Source organism: Neovison vison, chromosome 8 (assembly GCF_020171115.1).
Source record: "Neovison vison isolate M4711 chromosome 8, ASM_NN_V1, whole genome shotgun sequence".
NCBI lineage: Eukaryota > Metazoa > Chordata > Mammalia > Carnivora > Mustelidae > Neogale > Neogale vison.
In genome coordinates, this window is record NC_058098.1 from 93,948,811 (window position 1) to 93,967,471 (window position 18,661).

At 53.2% G+C, this 18,661-nt stretch overlaps 2 protein-coding genes across 2 annotated transcripts; both read left to right on the forward strand.

Moving 5' to 3' along the window:
• The first annotated feature begins 241 nt into the window (after positions 1-241).
• NOTO (notochord homeobox) lies at positions 242-4,209 on the forward strand. Its single transcript, XM_044262232.1, has 3 exons — positions 242-617; positions 1,838-2,052; positions 4,051-4,209. Exons 1-3 carry the CDS (start codon positions 242-244, stop codon positions 4,207-4,209), a joined length of 750 nt encoding a protein of 249 aa, XP_044118167.1.
• A 2,377-nt stretch (positions 4,210-6,586) lies between these two features.
• SMYD5 (SMYD family member 5) lies at positions 6,587-18,600 on the forward strand. The gene is made up of 13 exons (XM_044261383.1): positions 6,587-6,706; positions 10,600-10,708; positions 11,496-11,635; positions 12,119-12,240; positions 12,606-12,675; positions 13,263-13,367; positions 14,189-14,251; positions 14,473-14,543; positions 14,838-14,944; positions 15,323-15,379; positions 16,225-16,319; positions 16,889-16,959; positions 17,058-18,600. Exons 1-13 carry the CDS (start codon positions 6,611-6,613, stop codon positions 17,203-17,205), a joined length of 1,254 nt encoding a protein of 417 aa, XP_044117318.1. The 5' UTR covers positions 6,587-6,610; the 3' UTR covers positions 17,206-18,600.
• The last annotated feature ends 61 nt before the right edge of the window (positions 18,601-18,661 follow it).

An 18,661-nucleotide genomic window follows, 5' to 3' on the forward strand; every position in this document is an offset into this window, starting at 1 on the left:
GGCGCGCGCGTGCACTCCGGAGGGTCGGGCCCCGCAGGGCGCCGGACGCCCACCCTGGGTGGCTGGAAGAAAAGGCCAGCCCCCCGCCCCGCCCCGCCAAATTTAAAAGCCCTAGCCCAGCGCTGGGGCCGTTACTGACCGACGAGTCTCCCTCATCGTGGGATACTCCCCCTCACCTCTCGCACTCCCCGCACGGCTGCCCACAGGCCCTGGCTCCGCTCCCCCCGGCGGGGGCCGCGCCATGCCCAGCCCGGTGCCGCGAGGCCGCCGGCCGCCCACTCCCCCCGGCGCTCGGGACCAGCCCCCGCTCTCTGGCGATCCCCCTGCGCCCCAGCGCCGCCCGGCCGGCCCAGGCACACCCCGCGGTCCCGGGCGCCTCGAGTCGTCCTTCTCCGTCGAGGCCATCCTGGCCAGGCCCGCCCGCCGCGCGCCCACCGCCTCCCCGCCGGCCGTTCCGCCCCGCGCCGCCGCGACGCTCGGCACCGCTCCCTCCCGGGTTCCTGCGACGTGGCTGCCCACCTACCTGGGCGTGGGTCTCCACCAGCCGTGCCCCCAGCCGCCAGGGCCGGGGCTCCGCGTGCCTCACTTCTGCTGCCTGCAGGGCCTGGGCGTCACAGGTACGAGGTGCCCGGGCGCAGCGACCTGGGAACTGGGCGGGGCGGCTGGAGCGCGACAGCCGCGGCAGCGGGCACAGGATAGAGAAGTCCCTGAGTTTGAGAACCGCGCACGGCCGTTGTGGGAAGGGGGCCTATGACCCTTGACCTTGCCGTGGAATCCGAGGCCAGAGACAGGGACTGGCCTCCAGACGGCCGCCGCGCACGCTAGCTGCTGAGCGGGCAGGAAGTGTGTGTGAGCGCGGGGGCGGAGGGGGAAGTGCGGGTGGGTCCACGCGGCCTCGGAGGACCTGGCCAGGGCCACAGCGTCCCCCCAGAAGGGGTTTGTAGAGTCTCTCGCCCCCTCGACACCTCCTGCGAGAAGGCTTGATAGCGCCAGAGCAGCTCTCTTCCCAAAGGAATGGCCCTTTCTTAGCTGGGAGAAGCGGCTGCTGCGGTGATGAGGTCCAGCGAGGAGCTAACCAATGCCCAGACCCCCGTGACGCCCCCCACAGCTCCCGTCTGTGGAGCTTAGGTTCCACACTTAAGTGCTCCATACTCAAGTACATATGCGTAGAGCGCTCTTAGATGGGGCACCTCCGGATGTGGGGCTGATGTCTTGCATCCCAGCGAGAATGTAAATATTGACCTAACGTTCTCCTCTAGCCTTAACAGCCACCTCTAGGAGCTTTCGCCGGTTTTTGGCAATCTGATTCATGCTTCCCCACCTCCCCTTGAGGAAAACAGGACCCAAGTTAGTGCAAGCCTTGTCAACGGGTGCCAAGATGGATGTAACCATCTGAGTTGGTGCCCACTCCCTGGGAGCTCTCCGTTCTGCATTTCCACCCCACCCCCCCCTTCCAGGCTCTCAAAACCGATCCAAATTCAAGGCCAGGGCAGGGGAGTGACCTGTGTGCAGGGCTCCAAACCAATTTGCCCTAACTTCCTCAGGCAGCTGAGCTCTGAGTTGCAGTTTACTGCTTTATATTACAGTGATATCATTTTCAAGTTCGTTTTTGCATAGTTTCTACATTGATACAGTTCAAACTTCAAAAAATGTTTACTAAGTTAAAGGGAGAAGAGTTTCCCTTAACATTCCTGTCCCCCAGTCACCTGGTTAACCCCACCCCACAAGCCACCAATGATTCCAAGTCTCTTTATTCTTCCAGAGGTATTTTATGCATATTTTGTGTGTGTGTGTGTGTGTGTGTGTGTGTGTACACGTGTGTACATAGGCTCTTTAGGCTTAGAGCTGACTCACTGCTCAGGCCTCTGGGGTACCCCAGACTGGGCTCCAACAGAGGAACTCCAGGACACTGAGAGACCCCAAAAGAGGGTTCGGACTATGTTTAACTTGAAGCAGCTGGAAGAGTTGGAGAATGTGTTTACAAAGCAGCACAATCTTGTGGGGAAGAAGAGAGCTCAGCTGGCAGCCCAGCTCAACCTTACCGAGAACCAGGTAGGAGCAGGGACTCCTGCAAGCCCAGGTCTGTACGTGGGGGTGGACTCTGCTCTCCAGAAGGCCCTGGGTGAGGTTGTTGGGAAGACCTGGGCCTTCTTTCTCTCTGCCAGGCCACGGGGGGAGACAGGCCCTAATCATTGGTACACTCCCTACATGAATGAGGAAAACAGTCCCACAGGAAAACACATTATGGGAACAACACCCATTAATCTAGATATTAACCTAGAACTTTATGTTTCCACGTTAAAAAAGGAGCTGACAATGAAATTAAGTATATTCAAGGAACTAAATATTTAAAATAAGAATAACCCTTCACTTGACCTCCATATCCCCCTCCAGCTACTACACCGTTTTTCTGCTTTTATCACAGGCAGACTTGCCAAGAACTTGTGACAGTCTCTCTACGTCCTCACTTCCCAACTACGTAACTCATTCCAATATGAATTTTCCCCTCCCATTCCATCAGACTTCTCCTCAAAGTCTCTCCATGTTGTCAAATTCAGCAGCTGTTTTCCTTTCATCTAACTCCCCACTTAATACAATTGACTGCTCCTTCTCTTACTGACACACATACTTCTCTTGGCTTTTGGACACTACATTCTTGGTTTTCCAGGTCTCTAGCCAATTTTCTGTCACCTCTGTAGGGTACTTTTCTCTTTGTGACCTCATATTTGCCCTCTGCCCCCCCATCTCATTTAATCCCATGGTTTTAAATACCATATATAAACTAACAATTCCCAGGTTTGTATCTTCGCCTATCTTCTTGTTTACTCACTTGTACATCAACCTACCTTCTTGAGGTCTCCATTTAGATGTCTTCTAGGACAGGCATTGCAAATTTAAGTCTAAACCTCAATTCTTGACTTTATTTCTTTCCAGATCTGTTTCTCTCCCTACTCATGGCCGCACCATCCATCCAGTTGCTCAAAATATCAAGTCCTCTTAGATTCCCCCTCTCCTGTTTCCAGTCCATCAGCAAGCCTTGTCACCTATACCTCCAAAATACAGCTGGGATTGCTTTACTTTTCTCCATTGCCCCTAGTTCATCCTGGTCTCAGCTCTTTTTGGATTATCACAGTAGTCTGCCAGCTGTGTCTCTGCCTCTCCTTTCATCCATTCTTCACAAAGCAGCCAGATATGCAATTCACTTGAGCAAACAGGACTATGTCACATCCCACTTAAAAGCCTCGAAGCTGGGGCACTTGAGTGGCTGGCTCAGTGGATTAAGCCTCTGCCTTCAGCTCGGGTCATGGTCTCAGGGTCCTGGGATCAAGCCTTGCATTGGGTTCTCTGCTCAGCAGGGAGCCTGCTTCCCTGCTCCCTCTCTGCCTGCTGCTCTGCCTACTTGTGATCTCTCTCTGTCAAATGAATAAAAATAAAATCTTAAAAAAAAAAAACAAAAAAGCCTTAAAGCTGATATTCCTTACCCACAGCCTCCATGGTATTAGGTGATCTGGCCCCTGCTGACTTCTCCCACTGTCTCTCTCTTCACTTCCCCATTTCTCACTCCCAGATCCTTCAGCCATGCTCTCCTCCTTTCTGGTCCTCAGACACCCCAAGCTTTCCTACAGGTCATCTCCTGATCCAGCCTGCTTTTCTCTGTCCTCATTAAACTGGCCTCTTATCCTTTGAGCCTCAGCTTAAGTGCTGGTTCCTCGGGGAGGTTCAAACCCCCATTTGTGTTTGTTTGTGTTTCCATGTTTGTTGTTCGTCTCTCTGGACTGTGAGTTCCATGAGGTCAGGGACTATACCTCTATTGCTCACCACATATCACCATCACCTAGGTTGGTGCCTAGCACATAATAGGAGCTCAATAAATATTTGTTGGATAAACAAATGGTGCCTAAAATTATAGGGAAGGGTGTTTTGAAGGAAATGCTCCCGTTAGAAGGAAGAGTGAGTGTGGGCCCAGAGAGCAGTAGGCACCAAGGAATGGGGGAAACCATGGGAACTGCTGGTCACATTCTAATCTCTGACCATTGCCTCTGATTATAGGTGAGGGTCTGGTTCCAAAACCGCAGGGTCAAGTACCAGAAGCAGCAAAGGCTGAAGCTGCCTGTTGTGTCTGCCATGGCTGCCTCCCAAGACGAACCCTCCAGCAGCTCTGACAACAGCAACCAGAGAGAAGACCCTGAGTCAGGAATGGACAGCTGAGGACTGGGACAGAAGCTCAACCTGGGCTGTCTGGGCTAGTTTTTCTTGGAGGCACTCACTGGAACTACTGAGCCTTTTTTCTTCATCTGTATAATGGGTGCATTGATAACTTCATCCTCCCAGCACTGACAGGATGTTTGTAAAGTTGTTACAGGGTGCCAGGCCCAAGCAAGTGTGTGGGGCAATGTGTGGTGTTTACACCAGCACTGACCTCTCCACAGATTAATCTTTTCCTGGTCTGACTGTGGAGAAGGGGCCTCCTTGAATCAGTGTCTGGGCCTTAGAAGTCTCTTGCCCACCAGAGATGGTGGAGTTGAGAGCAAAGGTGAGGGAAAGGTAAACCATTTAGCCTACTTCCCTTCAAAGAGTTTCCCAAAGTTTTCTTGTTCTTGTCTGAACTGTCACCATTTTCAAGAGCTCAGCCCCAGCTCCCTGCTTAGGACCAGACGTGCTACCCTGACCACCATATTTTTCCCTCTAGCTACCCATCTTGCCCCCTCTCCATCATTACATAAAATAGAGCAATTTGGCTCTGCCTTTGCCAAGGTAGGCATTTTGTCACAAACTCTGCTGTATTTCCATGAGATGGTTATAATTTCTCCCCCTTCAAGACCCTAACTCGTGGGGCGCCTGGGTGGCTCAGTGGGTTAACCCTCTGCCTTCGGCTCAGGTTGTGATCCCAGGGTCCTGGGATAGAGCCCCGCATTGGACTCTCTGCTCAGCAGGGAGTCTGCTTCCTCCTCTCTCTCTGCCTGACTCTCCATCTACTTGTGATCTCTATCTGTCAAATAAATAAAATCTTAAAAAAAAAAAAAAAAGACCCTAACTCGTGGTTCCATTTCCTTCCCAGCAAGCTCCTCAGTTTCTAAGAAGCATGCTGATAGCCTGCTCTTGTTAGCCCAGTCACCAGCACAGAACTGATTTCTTTAGTGCTCTGCATTCCTGAGCAGAGGGTGTTGATAGAAAATCTAGAATGGCCTCTGGGTATTGAGGTGAGCTAGTGAAAGAGGCGTGCCCTGCCACCTAGTGGTGGGAGAAGACATGGTCCCCACTGCTGTCTGCAGGAGAGAAGACGGAGAAGAGGTTGTCTTGGAAAAACCACATGCCTCCAACTGGTGGTAGACCATCCTCTCCTAGACACCAGGCCACAGACTTGAGGGAGGCCAGGGTCCAGCTTCAAGAGCCTCTCTCCCTGTCTTCAGGGAAATCCTTCCTAATGTCCTTCCTAAAGTCCACTCTGTTAATCAAAGGGATCCAGCTGCATCTGCCTCTTCCAGCACCTGCTTCTTCAATTGACTCATTTTAAAAATAAAATTAAAAAAATAGGGTGCCTGGGTGGCTCAGTCGTTAAGCGTCTGCCTTTGGCTCAGGTCATGATCCCAGAGTGCTGGAATCAAGCCCCACATCAGGCTCCCTGCTCATCGGGAAACCTGCTCCTCCCTCTCCCACTTCCCTTGCTTGTGTTCCCTCTCTCGCTGTGTCTCTCTCTGTCAAACGAATAAATAAAATCTTAAAAAAATATAGATTATTAAAAAAATAAAAACGACTTAACCTGTTCAGCAGTTACTGGGCTCTCCCCAATCCCTGATGTCACCATACCGTAACAGATGTAAACAATGTCCTTTCTCAAGGAGCACAGCATCCATTGCAGGACAAGGAAACAAGGCAAGGAAACAGTGGTCAGCCTTGGCTGTGGGAACAGATGCTATAAGTCCATGGCTTCAGGCTTTTGGGGTCCTGAAAGAACAGGCCCCTCTCCTGTTCCCAAGACAATGTGCATATGCACACTCCTGCATACAATTTCAGGGGTCCTCAGACCTGAGTTGCACTGTGTACCACCTTCCACCACCCCTAGGCTGCAAGGTGCCTATGCCCCTGAAGGGGCTGAGAGAAGCACAAGTCCAGCTTGAAGGCCCAAGGAAGGGGGAATTCTTGCACCCAAGCGAGTAGGATGGTCACGTGCAGTAAGCTAGTCCCTCCTTTCAGGTAGATCAGAGAGGGTAGAGGTCGGCTGACTGCTGCCCACCCCCGCTCCCGGCTAGGTCTAAAGAGCGCTTGACTCAAAACGGGCCAATGGGTGGACAGAGACAGCAGGGCTCATAAACACGAACGGCACACAGATATATCAAAACTATACACACACCCATACGCTAGGATACACAGGTATGTACGAAGACACAGACGAAAAACCAAACAGATGTAAAACACAAAGGCAGACCCAGCTACATCCAGCCACCGAACCAATCGACCTAAACACGTAGATTAAAGGGATCTAAGTCCGTACACGCTAGAGCGTAAACCCGAGCTCCCCGGACACACACACCGGGGGCGGGGCCGGAGAGGGGCGGGGCCTCCCAGGTCGAGGCGAGGTCAAGGGTCATAAGGCGGAGGCGCGCCCAAGATGGCGGCCTCCATGTGCGACGTGTTCTCTTTCTGCGTGGGCGTGGCAGGTAGGGCCCGGGTCGCCGTGGAAGTCCGCTTCGTAAGCAGCGCTAAGGTGAGGACAAGGCGGACCCTCCCGTAGTCCCCTACCCTGTCGACCTTGGAGACAGCCCCACGGGATCCAAGGCCCGGAGCAGAAGCTCCTCTGCCGCTCGGACTCTGCGGCTCCGTCCCTACTCGCGGCCCAGGGGTTCCCTGTCTGTCCCCGCGCGCAGGCTTCCGGGGAGGTCACGCGGTGGACCCGGGGCTCCGAAGTCTCCGTGCGCGCGCGCCCCCTTCCCGCGGGACCCGGTGCGCCAGCCCCGGGCTCTGCTCCTGTAGCTCCGGGCGGGGCCGAGGCGGGTGGCGCCGGGCTTTTCCGGCCAGGCTAGTGGGGGCACTTCGCTGCTGAGCCCCAGGTACGGTGGGCGGGGATATGCTGAGCAGAGGAAACTTAGGTATAAAAAAGCGTAGGTCCTCCGGGAACTTTCTGAGTGAGATTTGGAAATGGGTGTGGAGGGAGGCCAGGACCCTTCACGAAAGGCCTTGGAATGTTAAGGAATTTGGAAACTGAGCTCTAAACCCGTGGCCCGTTTGAAGCGTTTTGACAGAGAAATGCCATGATTTTGTTATGTTATTGTGTTTCAAAAGTTACTTGTAGAAAAATGCATGTGAGGAAAGAGAAGGCAAAAATCACTCATAATCCTATGCTTGTGCAAATATGTGGATATTAAAATTATAATTTTTGCAATCGCTTTTTGATGCAGTAGTGAATCAACATCAATAAACCTGTTTCTAAATAGGTCAACCAACTACTTATTTATGGACTTTTATATTTTATTTTATTTTTCATCCTGAGGTCCGAAGTCTTGCAGCTCAATTTCTGTGCACACATCCTTTTGTTCTCCCTAGCAGAGTATTTTCTTTCCGAATTAACTTTGCCATATGATATGTGCAAAATGGTATGGCTTTGTTTTCATTTACATTTCTTTGTTTACTGAGGAGGTTGAATAATTTATCATGTGTAATGGCTATGTGTATCCCCAGTCCCTGCCCAAGATGTCAGCCTTCTCTAGTCATCTACCTTCTGCTCTTCAGAGCCCAACCTTCCATTGACTTCTTCCCACTCCAGATGCACCTGGAGCGTTCCTCTCCTTCCGTGATAAAGCAGCTCCCCTATATTCTTGACCTCCTCAGCCGCTCACATCTCTGTCTGCACACAGGCCTCTGGTGTTCTTGATCAGCTCATAGTTTGATGGTATCCAGGTTCCATCACTCCTAGCACACAGAGATAGTCACCTTCGCCTTCACTGCACCGCCTCTCTCTCATCCCCTCCTCTCTTCCGTTCTTCCTCTAACATCATCACATCAGCCGCTCTACTTGCCCAGTTGTCCTGTCCTAGCCTTCTATCAAACCCCACCTCTGGAAGAATGAGTTGGCCAGCCTCTCCATGCCCACATCTCATCTACAGCTGGAGAAAATCACATACCCACTTAGACATGGTGACAAGATAGATTATCCCAGGCTTTTTGCATCTGTACTCATCAAGTGAGATTGCTTGTGAGGTTTATTTCTTTGTGCTCTCTTCCTCCGGTTACTGCATCAGAGTTACACTTGTTTTTTGGTAAAATGGAGATGCTTTCCATTTTTTCTTTTGTTACTTTGTAGTTTAAATAGCATGAGAATTACTTATTCTTTGGCTTGAGAGAGGTGGCTCATGAACCATATGGACTAGGGGCCTCACATGGGGGTTGTTTTTTTACTATTTTCTCTGTTGCTTCTCTGGATATTGGCAGGAGCGAGCTTTCAAAAATTTAGTGACTACTCTGCCAGGGACAGGACCAATCAGAACATGATAGTGTCTGACCAAAGAGGATGGATGCCAACCAGAATGCTGTACAGGTGCAGGTCAGCCAGATAATGGCACTGCTTGTCTAGGCTTTCTTCCTTTTGTTTTTTGTTTGTTTGTTTTTTAAGATTTTATTTATTTGTCAGAGAAAGAGTTAGAGAGCACAAGCAGGGGGAGCATGAGGCAGAGGTAACATTAGGCAGAGCAGTGAGCAGGCTGCCCCCCCCCCAAGCAAGGAGCTCCACATGGGACCCTGGGATAATGACCCGAGCCAAAGGCAAATACCCAACCAACTGAGCCACCCAGGTGTCCCTAGGCTTTCTTCCTTTTGAATTCGGTTCTGGTAATTTCTATGTTCCTAGAATATTACCCATGTAGTAAAGCTTTTAAAATTTACAGTCTTTTTCCTAGAACTTAACTTTTCAAATTAGAGCCATCTTTGCAAGTTTCTGGCCCTCTCATTCAGGTTCACTTCTCTCCAAGCCTCTTGGTAATATTAATGAAAGCTGCTTTTCTTAAAACACTGTTTTATGTTTGGGGGATGAATGGTTTCATAAGGAAACCAGCTCTGATTCTGTTCCCATTGTTTTGATTACTAAATACTTTCTGCATTTGGGCCTTCAGAAAGAGAGAGAAAGACATCGTTATTTACCCAGTGTTGAGATTTGAGATTGTCAGCGATAATGTGGGTCTGTGTTCATCTCCCTTTGTCCCATAGAAGAAGACCATCTTTTCATTTTGCTAGATTGGGTCCGGCCCTGAAAGGCTTGAAGGTGGGGTTCCAAGAAGACAACCAAGGATGCATCAACGGCATTAGCCAGAGGTTTCATGTTAGCTGTCCCACTCTGCTGTTAGAGCTATCCAAGTTGTTCAGGGTTGTGATCTGTAGCTCATGGATTGCTCAGAGCCATCCTGGTCTACACATCCCTGCTCCTCTGAGTTTGGGAGGTGCTGCTTTCTAGCCACAGTGCCAGTGCTAGAAGTAAACGGGGAGCTACCTGAGAGGCCACATGATGGGACATTTACTGCTGTATCAGTCAGTCAGTTCTTGCCTTCCTCTTCCTTCCCTCCTTCCCTCCTTCCCTTCTCTCTCTCTCTCTTTCTTTCTTCCTTTCTATTTTGGTGACAATTCAGTGCAGTTCAGGGCGGCACCCTTCTTCTCTAAGTGAGCGGTGGGAGTAAGTGCCCCACAGGGCCAGTAACTACCTGGGTCCCAAAGCCGTCTTCTGTGTCCCTCTGCACCTCCTTCATGTCTTATGTGATGTGCACAGTGCTTTAGACCAGAGCTTCAGACTTTAACATGCACACTGATCACCTGGGCATCCCGTTAAAATGCATATTCTCCTTCAGCAAGTCTGTTGGGGGGTTGAGATTCTGCATTTCTAACAGTCCCCCAGATCATGCCCATGCTGCCTGTCTGTCACGTCACTTTGAGTAGTAAGGAGCTAAAGCTCATAAGGTACATTCACCTGGGCTGAGGTGTGTCATGGAAACTACCTGCTAGGTACTACAATAATACTTTTCATATACAAAACAGATGCAAAGCAGGTGGTATTAGGTACCATCTGATGCAGGTGGTATTAGGGCTCAGAATCATCATTCCTTTCAGTATAACACTGAGAACTGGTTGGGTCCTGTGAGTGTCCCATGGACCAGAGAAATGCAGCACATTCTCCCCCAAACTAGGGCTCCCTCTTCTGTGGCATAGGAGTCCTCTGCAGCTCTGAGCAGCAGCATCACTGCCAGGGTCCTGGAGGGCCACATGGGTGACACCAAGAAGATTGTCCTGTCATTACCAGCTCCTGGTACAGGATCCTCAGTGCACTTCCAGCCATTCCAAAAATTCTCCTCCTCTGGCTGACATGGTGGCACCCTCCCCATCCTAGTCCTTCTGCTCTGACCAGGCTGAAAGAAGTGGGACTGAAAGTAGGTCAGAGCTGCATTTCCAGAGGAGGTAGTTACGGAGGGCGCTGACCATGCTCCGTGAACCCTCCCAAGGCAGAGAGGCCTCTCCTGAGAGGAGGGTGTGTGGGAGGTGATGCTGGGCAGCCCTCCGGGAACCCTTGGAGCTAGGTCTTCTCTCTCCCTATGATAATCCTATTCCTTCTCTCCCTGGTAGGGTAAGGGGCTGTTTGCCACACAACTGATCCGGAAGGGGGAGACCATCTTTGTAGAACGGCCTCTGGTGGCCGCACAGTTTCTCTGGAATGCACTTTATCGCTACCGAGGTGAGCACATCTCATCCACTCCTTGTGGCTGCTGGGCCCAGCTGCCATTGTGCATGGAAGACAGCTACATTAGCTGATGTCTCTGGGACTTCAAGCGTTGGGAGAGAAGTTCATCTTCCCTTGGAGAGCCATACCTGAGAACCATGCTTGTCTCTAGCTTCAGGGCATTTGGGACTGGGGGTGAGCGGTAGAGGGGCTCTTCCAGCCTGCTCCCTGTTGGGGGTGGGGAGGATTGTTGCTCAGGTGGAACTCAGTCTGAGCCAGAGTATAAGGGCATGGGTGTCATGCTGAAGGTCTCTGTGCTGACGTGCCTCCCTGCACCAAGAGGAGGCCACAGGCCCGTTAATCAAAACAGGTGGAGTTAGGCATCAGAAGCAGGTAGGATGCCCTTAGCTTTTCCAGCCACGTGCTTTCTTTACACTTTTCTTAGGCTAGAGACAAAGATGAAAGGAGGGTCAGCTGGCTGCCGAATGTGGGGAAAGCACAGTCTGGGGGACAGGAGGGAAGCTCCACAGATTAAGTCACATTGGGAAGGGCAGAGTGCTTGACAGGAAGGGTGGGACTCCAGAGAGGGAAGAAAACCAGTCTGCCCTGGAATGCATGTGAAAGCATTCACTCATTCTGTTCTGTAACACAGTCATTCATTTACTTACTTCCCAAATGTTTGTTGAGCACCTGCCGCGTGCCAGCCACTATTGTTAGCCCTAGGGATACTGCCGTGAATGAGACAGAACATGGCCCCTGGTATAAAGATGCGCACGTTTTCCTGTGTGGCTCTTTTCCTCAGCCTGTGACCACTGCCTTCGGGCACTGGAGAAGGCGGAGGAGAATGCTCAGAGGCTGACAGGGAAGCCAGGCCAGGTTCTGCCTCACCCCGAGCTGTGTGCCGTGCGCAAGGACCTCCACCAGAACTGTCCGCACTGTCAGGTAAGCAGCCCCCAGAATTGCACCTGGAAGGGGGGTGGGGGAGTTGCACCTGGAAGGGGGGTGGGGGAGAGGCCTTAGCTGCAGTCCTCTGCGAAGAGATAGGAATGACAACAGACCTGCTGAGGGCCCCAGCGAGCCATGATGGAGGGGAAGAGCGTCAGAAGGCTCCATTCCTGTTCCTGCTTTGTCCTCCCTGTCCCAGTCCCACCGTCTAGAAAATAGAAAATGGGAACTTGCCCTCTTCCCAGCAGCCTAGCAGGGGCTCTTCCCTCTGTCTGAAAGCTCCCTCCTTCCCATTGTTTTACAAGCCTGGGTGCCCCTCTCACGTGCTCCGGGTCTCCGTGTGCTTTCGGCCCTCGTGATGCCACTGAGCTACTGCTCAGGCTGCTCGGAGAAGTTAGCAGAGGCAAGTAGCATGGAGGGCTATCTGCGCCTCACCCCGTGACCAGATCCTGGGGTGCTGACGTCGCCCCACTCCACCAGGTGATGTACTGCAGTGCAGAATGTCGGCTGGCGGCTGCTGAGCAGTATCATCAGGTCCTGTGCCCAGGGCCCTCCCAGGATGACCCCCTGCACCCTCTCAATAAGCTGCAGGAAGCCTGGAGGTAGGTAGCACTTCATCTCTTCCCTCTTTTATCTTCCCTCTTTGCCTGAGATGAGCAGATATAGTCATCTTTCTTAAACTTACCATCCCCCAGGTTTTTCCTCCATCTCGGGGTTAAACTGAGGTCACATCACCTTCTATGTGAGCCGCCAGTCCCACTGTCCTCAGCATTTTACACATTCCCAGGAAGAGCCCCATGGTGCCCATAGAGATGTGAAGTCCTGCCCACGTCCTTGCCAGTGACTTCCTCTCTTTGGTTATAAATGGAGTCGGCAGGAAGGATCCTCTGTGGCAGTCAGCCTGGACTTCCCTGCACGCAGCTACCGCAGAGGGAATTTCAGGCCATATCCTTTTCTTTCTCCCCAGGAGTGTTCACTACCCCCCTGAGACGGCAAGCATCATGTTGATGGCCCGGATGGTGGCCACGGTGAAGCAGGTGAGCCCACCCAGCCCTCCCAGGGCAGCCAGTTCTGACCTCGTTTGCCTCTTGGCCTCAGTCACCACCCCCGCAACCTCGAGACCCTGCCTTGGATGCAGAGGTCCGCCTGGGCTGTGGAAACATCAGGAGCAGCTACCCATAGCTCCGGCAAGAGACTCTGATCTGGGAGAGGGCGTCCTGTGCAGCAGCAGGTCACACACTCAGCTTCCAGGCGCCACTTTCTCAAGATCGTGCCTCACGTGTCAAGTGAGAGGAGCCACTCCAACCCCTTCTACTAACACTGAAGCTTCTCAGCCTCATCATCCTGTTTCTCCAAGTGGTGTTGAACCGGCTAGCCTGGCCCAGCTGGGGAGAAGGTTGGGTGTGGGTGTGGCAGGGAGGAAGTCCCCAGGCCGAGAAGGGTCTGCAGAGAACCTCCTGTGTGCTGGTGTTTCCCTAATGGCAGGGGCCTCAGAGTCACAGGCTACCCTCCCGCCTGGGCACAAGCAGCAGCAAGGAGGCAGGCATCCTGGAGTCCACATATGCACGTGCATGCACACACGGGCATAGTGAATGTGACTCTGAAGTATATTTGTTCACTGCAGGCCAAGGATAAAGATCGTTGGATCAGGCTCTTCTCCCAGTTCTGTAATAAAACAGCCAATGAGGAGGAGGAAATTGTCCACAAACTCCTGGGGGACAAATTCAAGGTCAGTCTTCTCCTGAGATCCCCCCACCCCCAACAGCCTTGGATGGTTCTGTGGCTGTCTGACGGGAGCTCCACATTTGGTTCCTTCCCAGCCCCAGGAAGAGGTTAGAACCTGGGGCCAAAAATCTATTTAGAGGGCATATATTCCTGCTACTATTTAACCTTGTGACCTAACATGGACCAAGAGTTGAGAAGTGGGGTGATGACAGAGGAAGGAGGGGTTGGGTGCCCTGACAAAGTAAGGCAGAATCTCATGATAGGATAGCAGTGGGCAAGTCAGTTATAATGGAAAACAGAGGGTTGGGGGTCCACAGAGTGAGGGAGCAGCGTGAAACAGGAGGATTTTAGCTGCCGATGTGCTAAGTACTTATTCCCACCCAAAGATTACACATTCTCACCGAGGACAGCCAACTTCCAGCAGGAGCTCCCTAAAGGTACAGGCAGGGCTTAAAGGGAGCTGGGGGGCCCTCCATTCATTCTGAGGAGAGGAGATAGGGAGTCAGGCTGGGCCAGAGACTAGGTCAGGGAGCCTGGAAGATGACAGTGAGGACAGATCTTCCAAGCCACATTGCCTCAGCCCTCCTGGTACAATCGCTGTAGGATAGGGAGGAATTTGGGGTTCGCCCCCCTAAGTTGGAACAGTTCACCAGACTGCCAAAGTTCTTTACAAATAAAGATTCTGTGGGCTTCCTTTGCCTTTAGGGAAAGCTCTTCCATGAGCTGGCCCTTTTTTCCTTCCCTCTCCTGGTCTTCTGGGGCCTGTCTGGGTGCTCATGGCAAATCCCCAGGGATGCACATCTCTCCCTGCTTCCCCCAAACTAGGGCCAGCTGGAACTTCTACGGACACTCTTCACAGAGGCCCTCTATGAGGAGGCGCTCAGCCAGGTGAGCGTGGGCGGCGGGGGGGCGGACCAATGGCCCTTTACTCATTCCAGCTCTCCAGGAGCAACCCAGTCAGCACCTCCTATTCGGAGAGCTAAGCCAGAGCTGACCTGGTATGAAGTTGGGATGGGACTGACTCACAGAAGACTTCCTGAACAGAGAGTTGTGTCAGGAAGAAAAGGGAGTGGCTGTAACCTGAGCATTCATTTTTCTTCTCCCCACAGTGGTTTACTCCAGATGGATTCCGGTCTCTCTTTGCTCTTGTTGGGACCAATGGCCAAGGAATTGGGACCAGGTTAGGAGAGAACATTCCAAAGCTATTGAACTTGTCCCTTAGGGCTGGAAGGTAGCACACCTCCTTTCAGGATTAGGATGGGGTAAAGTATGATTCTGTGGCCGAAGAGCGGGACTGGAGGCAGTGGTGGGAGTCAGAAGACTGAGGTGTTAGAATTTGCTCTTGGGAGCCTTGGTCTTTTGGGGAAGATGGGCCCCTGCCCTGGAGAAGGAAGTGGGCTTAACTTGCCTAGAGGTGGAGAGCCCTGTGAGCTGGGCCTGCTCCTCTCCAACCGTGGATGCCTGGGACCCCCAGCTCCCTGAGCCAGTGGGTCCATGCCTGTGATGCTCTGGAGCTGAAGCCTCAGGACCGAGAGCAGCTGGACGCCTTCATTGACCAGCTGTACAAGGACATCGAGGCAGGTTGGTGAGATGGAGCCTTTGTCTCACCCAACCTCAGATGCCCCCCAGTCAGACACACAGCCTTCTGAGGGAGTTCTGACCGAATGGTTGGGAAAGATACCCCCGTGTGCCTATGGGAAGCTTCAGATCCATCCGTAGGACACATAGATAAGCCATGACTCTGAGATCCGTACAGAGGCTCGACGCTGGGGGTGGGGGGTGCTGGACAAGTAAGGTGATACCGTTTACAGAAAAGCTCATGTCCCCAAGAAGCAAGTTCAGATGAACTGGTAGTGGCTGGGTGGTAAGACAGTAGAGCCAGTGCCTGTCCTTAAAAGCCTAGTTTCATTCCCCCCAGTAAAATGGGTAGAATAACATCTGCTTATTACTGTCTTACAGCCACTGGCGAGTTTCTTAACTGTGAAGGATCTGGCCTCTTTGTGCTTCAGAGCTGCTGTGAGTCCTGGCATTGAGGAGGGGTGGCCCCGGTAGGTTGGTGGAGAGGAGTCTGAGAGCAGGAGTAGGTCTGAGTTTCCTTGGGGATTCTCCTGGGCCTTTCCGTTCCATCATTTTTTCATTCATTCATATCCTGGACTTAATATATGTGTATATATAAAACCTTCCAGTGGGCCAGACCCTGTGCTAAGGCAGGACCGCAAGAGTTTTGATTCTTGCAAACAGAAGACCTGGTTTCGCACCGCCACTGCCCTGCCGGGTTTGGAGTGGGGGGGTAGTGTTGTAAGAGCCTGGGAGGTCCTCAGGCTCCTGGGAGGGAGCTCAGGCTGGAAGCTGAGGCTCAATAGCCCTGGACAGAGAGGGGCAAAGCCAGAACACAGAATTGTCTTTTCCAGATCTCAGCCTTTCCCCCTGGGTTTCCTCACTGTGAGCCCCCCTCCCAGGACGTGGGGCCACTCTGCCCCCCAGACTAGGCTTGCAGAGGGCCTGGTTCAGCTGTTCCCAGACGCCCAGTAGCAGACAGGACTGAGTTAAGGGGTCCGGCCTGGGCGGGTGTTTCTTTCACAGCCCTGTCCCTCCCTCTGCAGGATACTGGAAACAACTGAGAATCAAGCTGCCCAGTGCTGAGGACAGCAGGGGCAGTGACGGCAGGTGGGAGGGGGTGTGAAGTGGGAGTGCATTTATGCCTGTGCTCTGGGGTCTTCAGGAAAGAGCACTGGACAGGGAGTTGGGAAACTTGGGTGCCAAGACCTGCACAGCTGTAGCAGCGATGAGAGAACAAGGAAGGATGGGAGCTCTGCCAGGCTGTTATTTTTGTAAGTTATGACTTGCCTCTCATGACCCAGGTAACCACAGCTGTGTCCCTAATGCAGAGACCTCCTTCCCAGAAAACAACTTCCTTTTGCATGTCACTGCCTTGGAGGATATCAAGCCAGGAGAGGTGAGGGGGCTGGAAGCTGTATGGCGGGGGCTGGGGTAGGGGGAACAGTGGGCCTTGCAAGTTTCCCCTTGGTACTGGGAGCAACAGTGGCTAGAGCCCCAAGTTCAGGCTATTTGGTTGAGTCCCCACATGCCCCAGGGCGGGAGTCTTTTTACCCTTGATTATGCTCTAACCCCACCCTACCCCCCAATTCTTCAAAAAAATAACCAGAAAGCCTCAGAGCAGTGACTGAGACATAACTAGATGCCCAGCTTCTTCCTAGCCACCTTTTGGTCAACAAATGCACAGCTTCTAAGAAAGCCAGATATGACTCTTCGTGGCTTGGGCTGTGGGGGTATGTGGGGGGCTGTTAGTACAGTGCATGGAGCCTGACTGAGTCTTCTTCCAGAGCAGGTGGCACTGTGTCAAGATTACTTCTGACCCCAGCCACAGACCATGGCCACTGAGTGCCCATAGCCGTGGCCTGAGGCCAACCACAGTCCCCTCTCCTTGGCCAGTGGTTGGGGAGGCCCCAAGCCCATCTAAGAGAGAGCACAGCCGTCTGACCCCTTCTCTTCTCTGCCCTCCAGGAAATCTGTATCAGCTACTTAGACTGCTGTCAGCGGGAGCGCAGCCGCCACAGCCGCCACAAGATCCTCAGGTGTCAGCCGGGGATGTGGCGGGTGGCCGGGCTCCGGGAGGCTCTGTCCTGGCGGCCGCCCGACTGCACCCTCACCACCCTCCCCCCATCCCCTGCAGAGAGAACTATCTGTTTGTCTGTTCCTGCCCCAAATGCCTGGCAGAGGCTGATGAACCCAATGTGACCTCGGAGGAGGAGGAAGAGGAAGAGGAGGAGGAAGGAGAGCCAGAAGATGCGGAGCTAGGCGATGAGATGACTGATGTGTGACATCACCCTGCCTGGAAGGGGCCCTACCCCAGACCCTGCAGGAAAAGGGGGCCTTCCCCCAGAGGGGAGGCTTGGAAGGAGCTCCCCACTCTCCTTGCCTGCTATCTTCCCACCCCACCCCCCCGCCCGTTCCAGCTCTGTTTCTGCCAGAGGGTAGGACAGAGGCCGGACTCTAGGCCCTAGGCACTCACCTCCCACCAGACCTCATGCCCTGGACACTGCTGCTGAGGGGCTCAGGCTCTGCGCTGTCACTGAGCCTCTCAGAACTGCCCCCGCACAACACACACACACATGCGCACACACACATGCGCACACACGCACACACTCTCCAGGTGTAGCAGCTGCAGCCAAGGTCAGGCTGTAACAGTGTCTCTTGCCCCCGGCCCCGCTTACCTGTCCACCTGAGGCTTCACCCCTTTCAACCTGCTACAGAGGGGGTAACAAAGTGGCCATCTGAGGACGGCCTGACTGCACTGAAGTGACAGGAGAGGGGTTGAGCTGCCTCCACCTTCTTCCCCACCTCCCACTGTTAAAGCTGCTAAGGCAACTGCCTCCTGCTAGCACTGCTGGGAGAGGCAGGAAGGAGCAGCCTGGCCTCCAGGCCTCCATAGCATCTCCCCTGAGGCTTTGTGCCCTGGACACTGGACCAAGGGGATACTTCCTTCTGCCCACCTCCTCACGTCCTTATTTGGACTTCTGGGGGAGAGGAGATTAACCCCTTCCCCAGACTCCGGAATCTCTGTACCTTGTGCCTTGCTTCTCAGGCCCTGGCACAGTGGCTGGCCACATGGGGTATGCAAGAGGCCTCTGCCTTCCTTAAGAGGGGATCCTCCCTCAGCATGTGGGGCATCATCACCCCCTCCTCACACTCTTCCCACCGAGGACTCCAGCAGCTTGGCTGACACTGGGGCATGACAGGCCTGTGCTCCTTAATTTTGGATGCCCAAAAGGCTTCCCTGGGACCAGTTTAACATGGGTCAGTGAGGGGCTCTCCTGGCCTTGATCTCTATCTTTGGGGTCTCCAGAGAGGAACATTGAAGTCTTCCAGAAACCTAGAGGAGCTGGGCTAGATATTCTGACTTAAGCCCTGCCTGTGTCACCCTACCATCTCCCCCCAGTTAGCACCACCCTTCACTTTTGGATTGGATGCTCTGAGAATTACAGCCCATCACTTGCAATTTCTTTGCCTGCCTACCTTCCTGGCGGGCCTGCCACCACCCCTGCTGAGGGATCTCTGAAAGGGCAGGTGCCCACCCCATAGGCTGTCCTAGATCATGAGTCAGGTGGTGCCCCACCTGTGTGGCCTCTTGGGCTCTTACTCCTTCACAGCAGCCAGCACCCCCCTCCCGCCCCCGCCTGCCCACTGTTCCCAATAAAGTGTGAGTGGTGACAGGCCTCTGCAGGAATGCTTTGTGGAGAATGACTTAACAAGCTGCCTGGGGCCCATGGCGGTCAC

Coding starts and splice junctions, on each gene's coding strand:
- SMYD5 (XM_044261383.1), top strand. CDS start 6,611: ATGGCGGCCTCCATGTGCGACGTGTTCTCTTTCTGCGTGGGCGTGGCA. Junction 11,636..12,118: donor AGAACTGTCCGCACTGTCAG/GTAAGCAGCCCC, acceptor CCACTCCACCAG/GTGATGTACTGCAGTGCAGA. Junction 14,544..14,837: donor GGCCAAGGAATTGGGACCAG/GTTAGGAGAGAA, acceptor TGGGACCCCCAG/CTCCCTGAGCCAGTGGGTCC.
- NOTO (XM_044262232.1), top strand. CDS start 242: ATGCCCAGCCCGGTGCCGCGAGGCCGCCGGCCGCCCACTCCCCCCGGC. Junction 618..1,837: donor GCAGGGCCTGGGCGTCACAG/GTACGAGGTGCC, acceptor TAGGCTCTTTAG/GCTTAGAGCTGACTCACTGC. Junction 2,053..4,050: donor TCAACCTTACCGAGAACCAG/GTAGGAGCAGGG, acceptor CTCTGATTATAG/GTGAGGGTCTGGTTCCAAAA.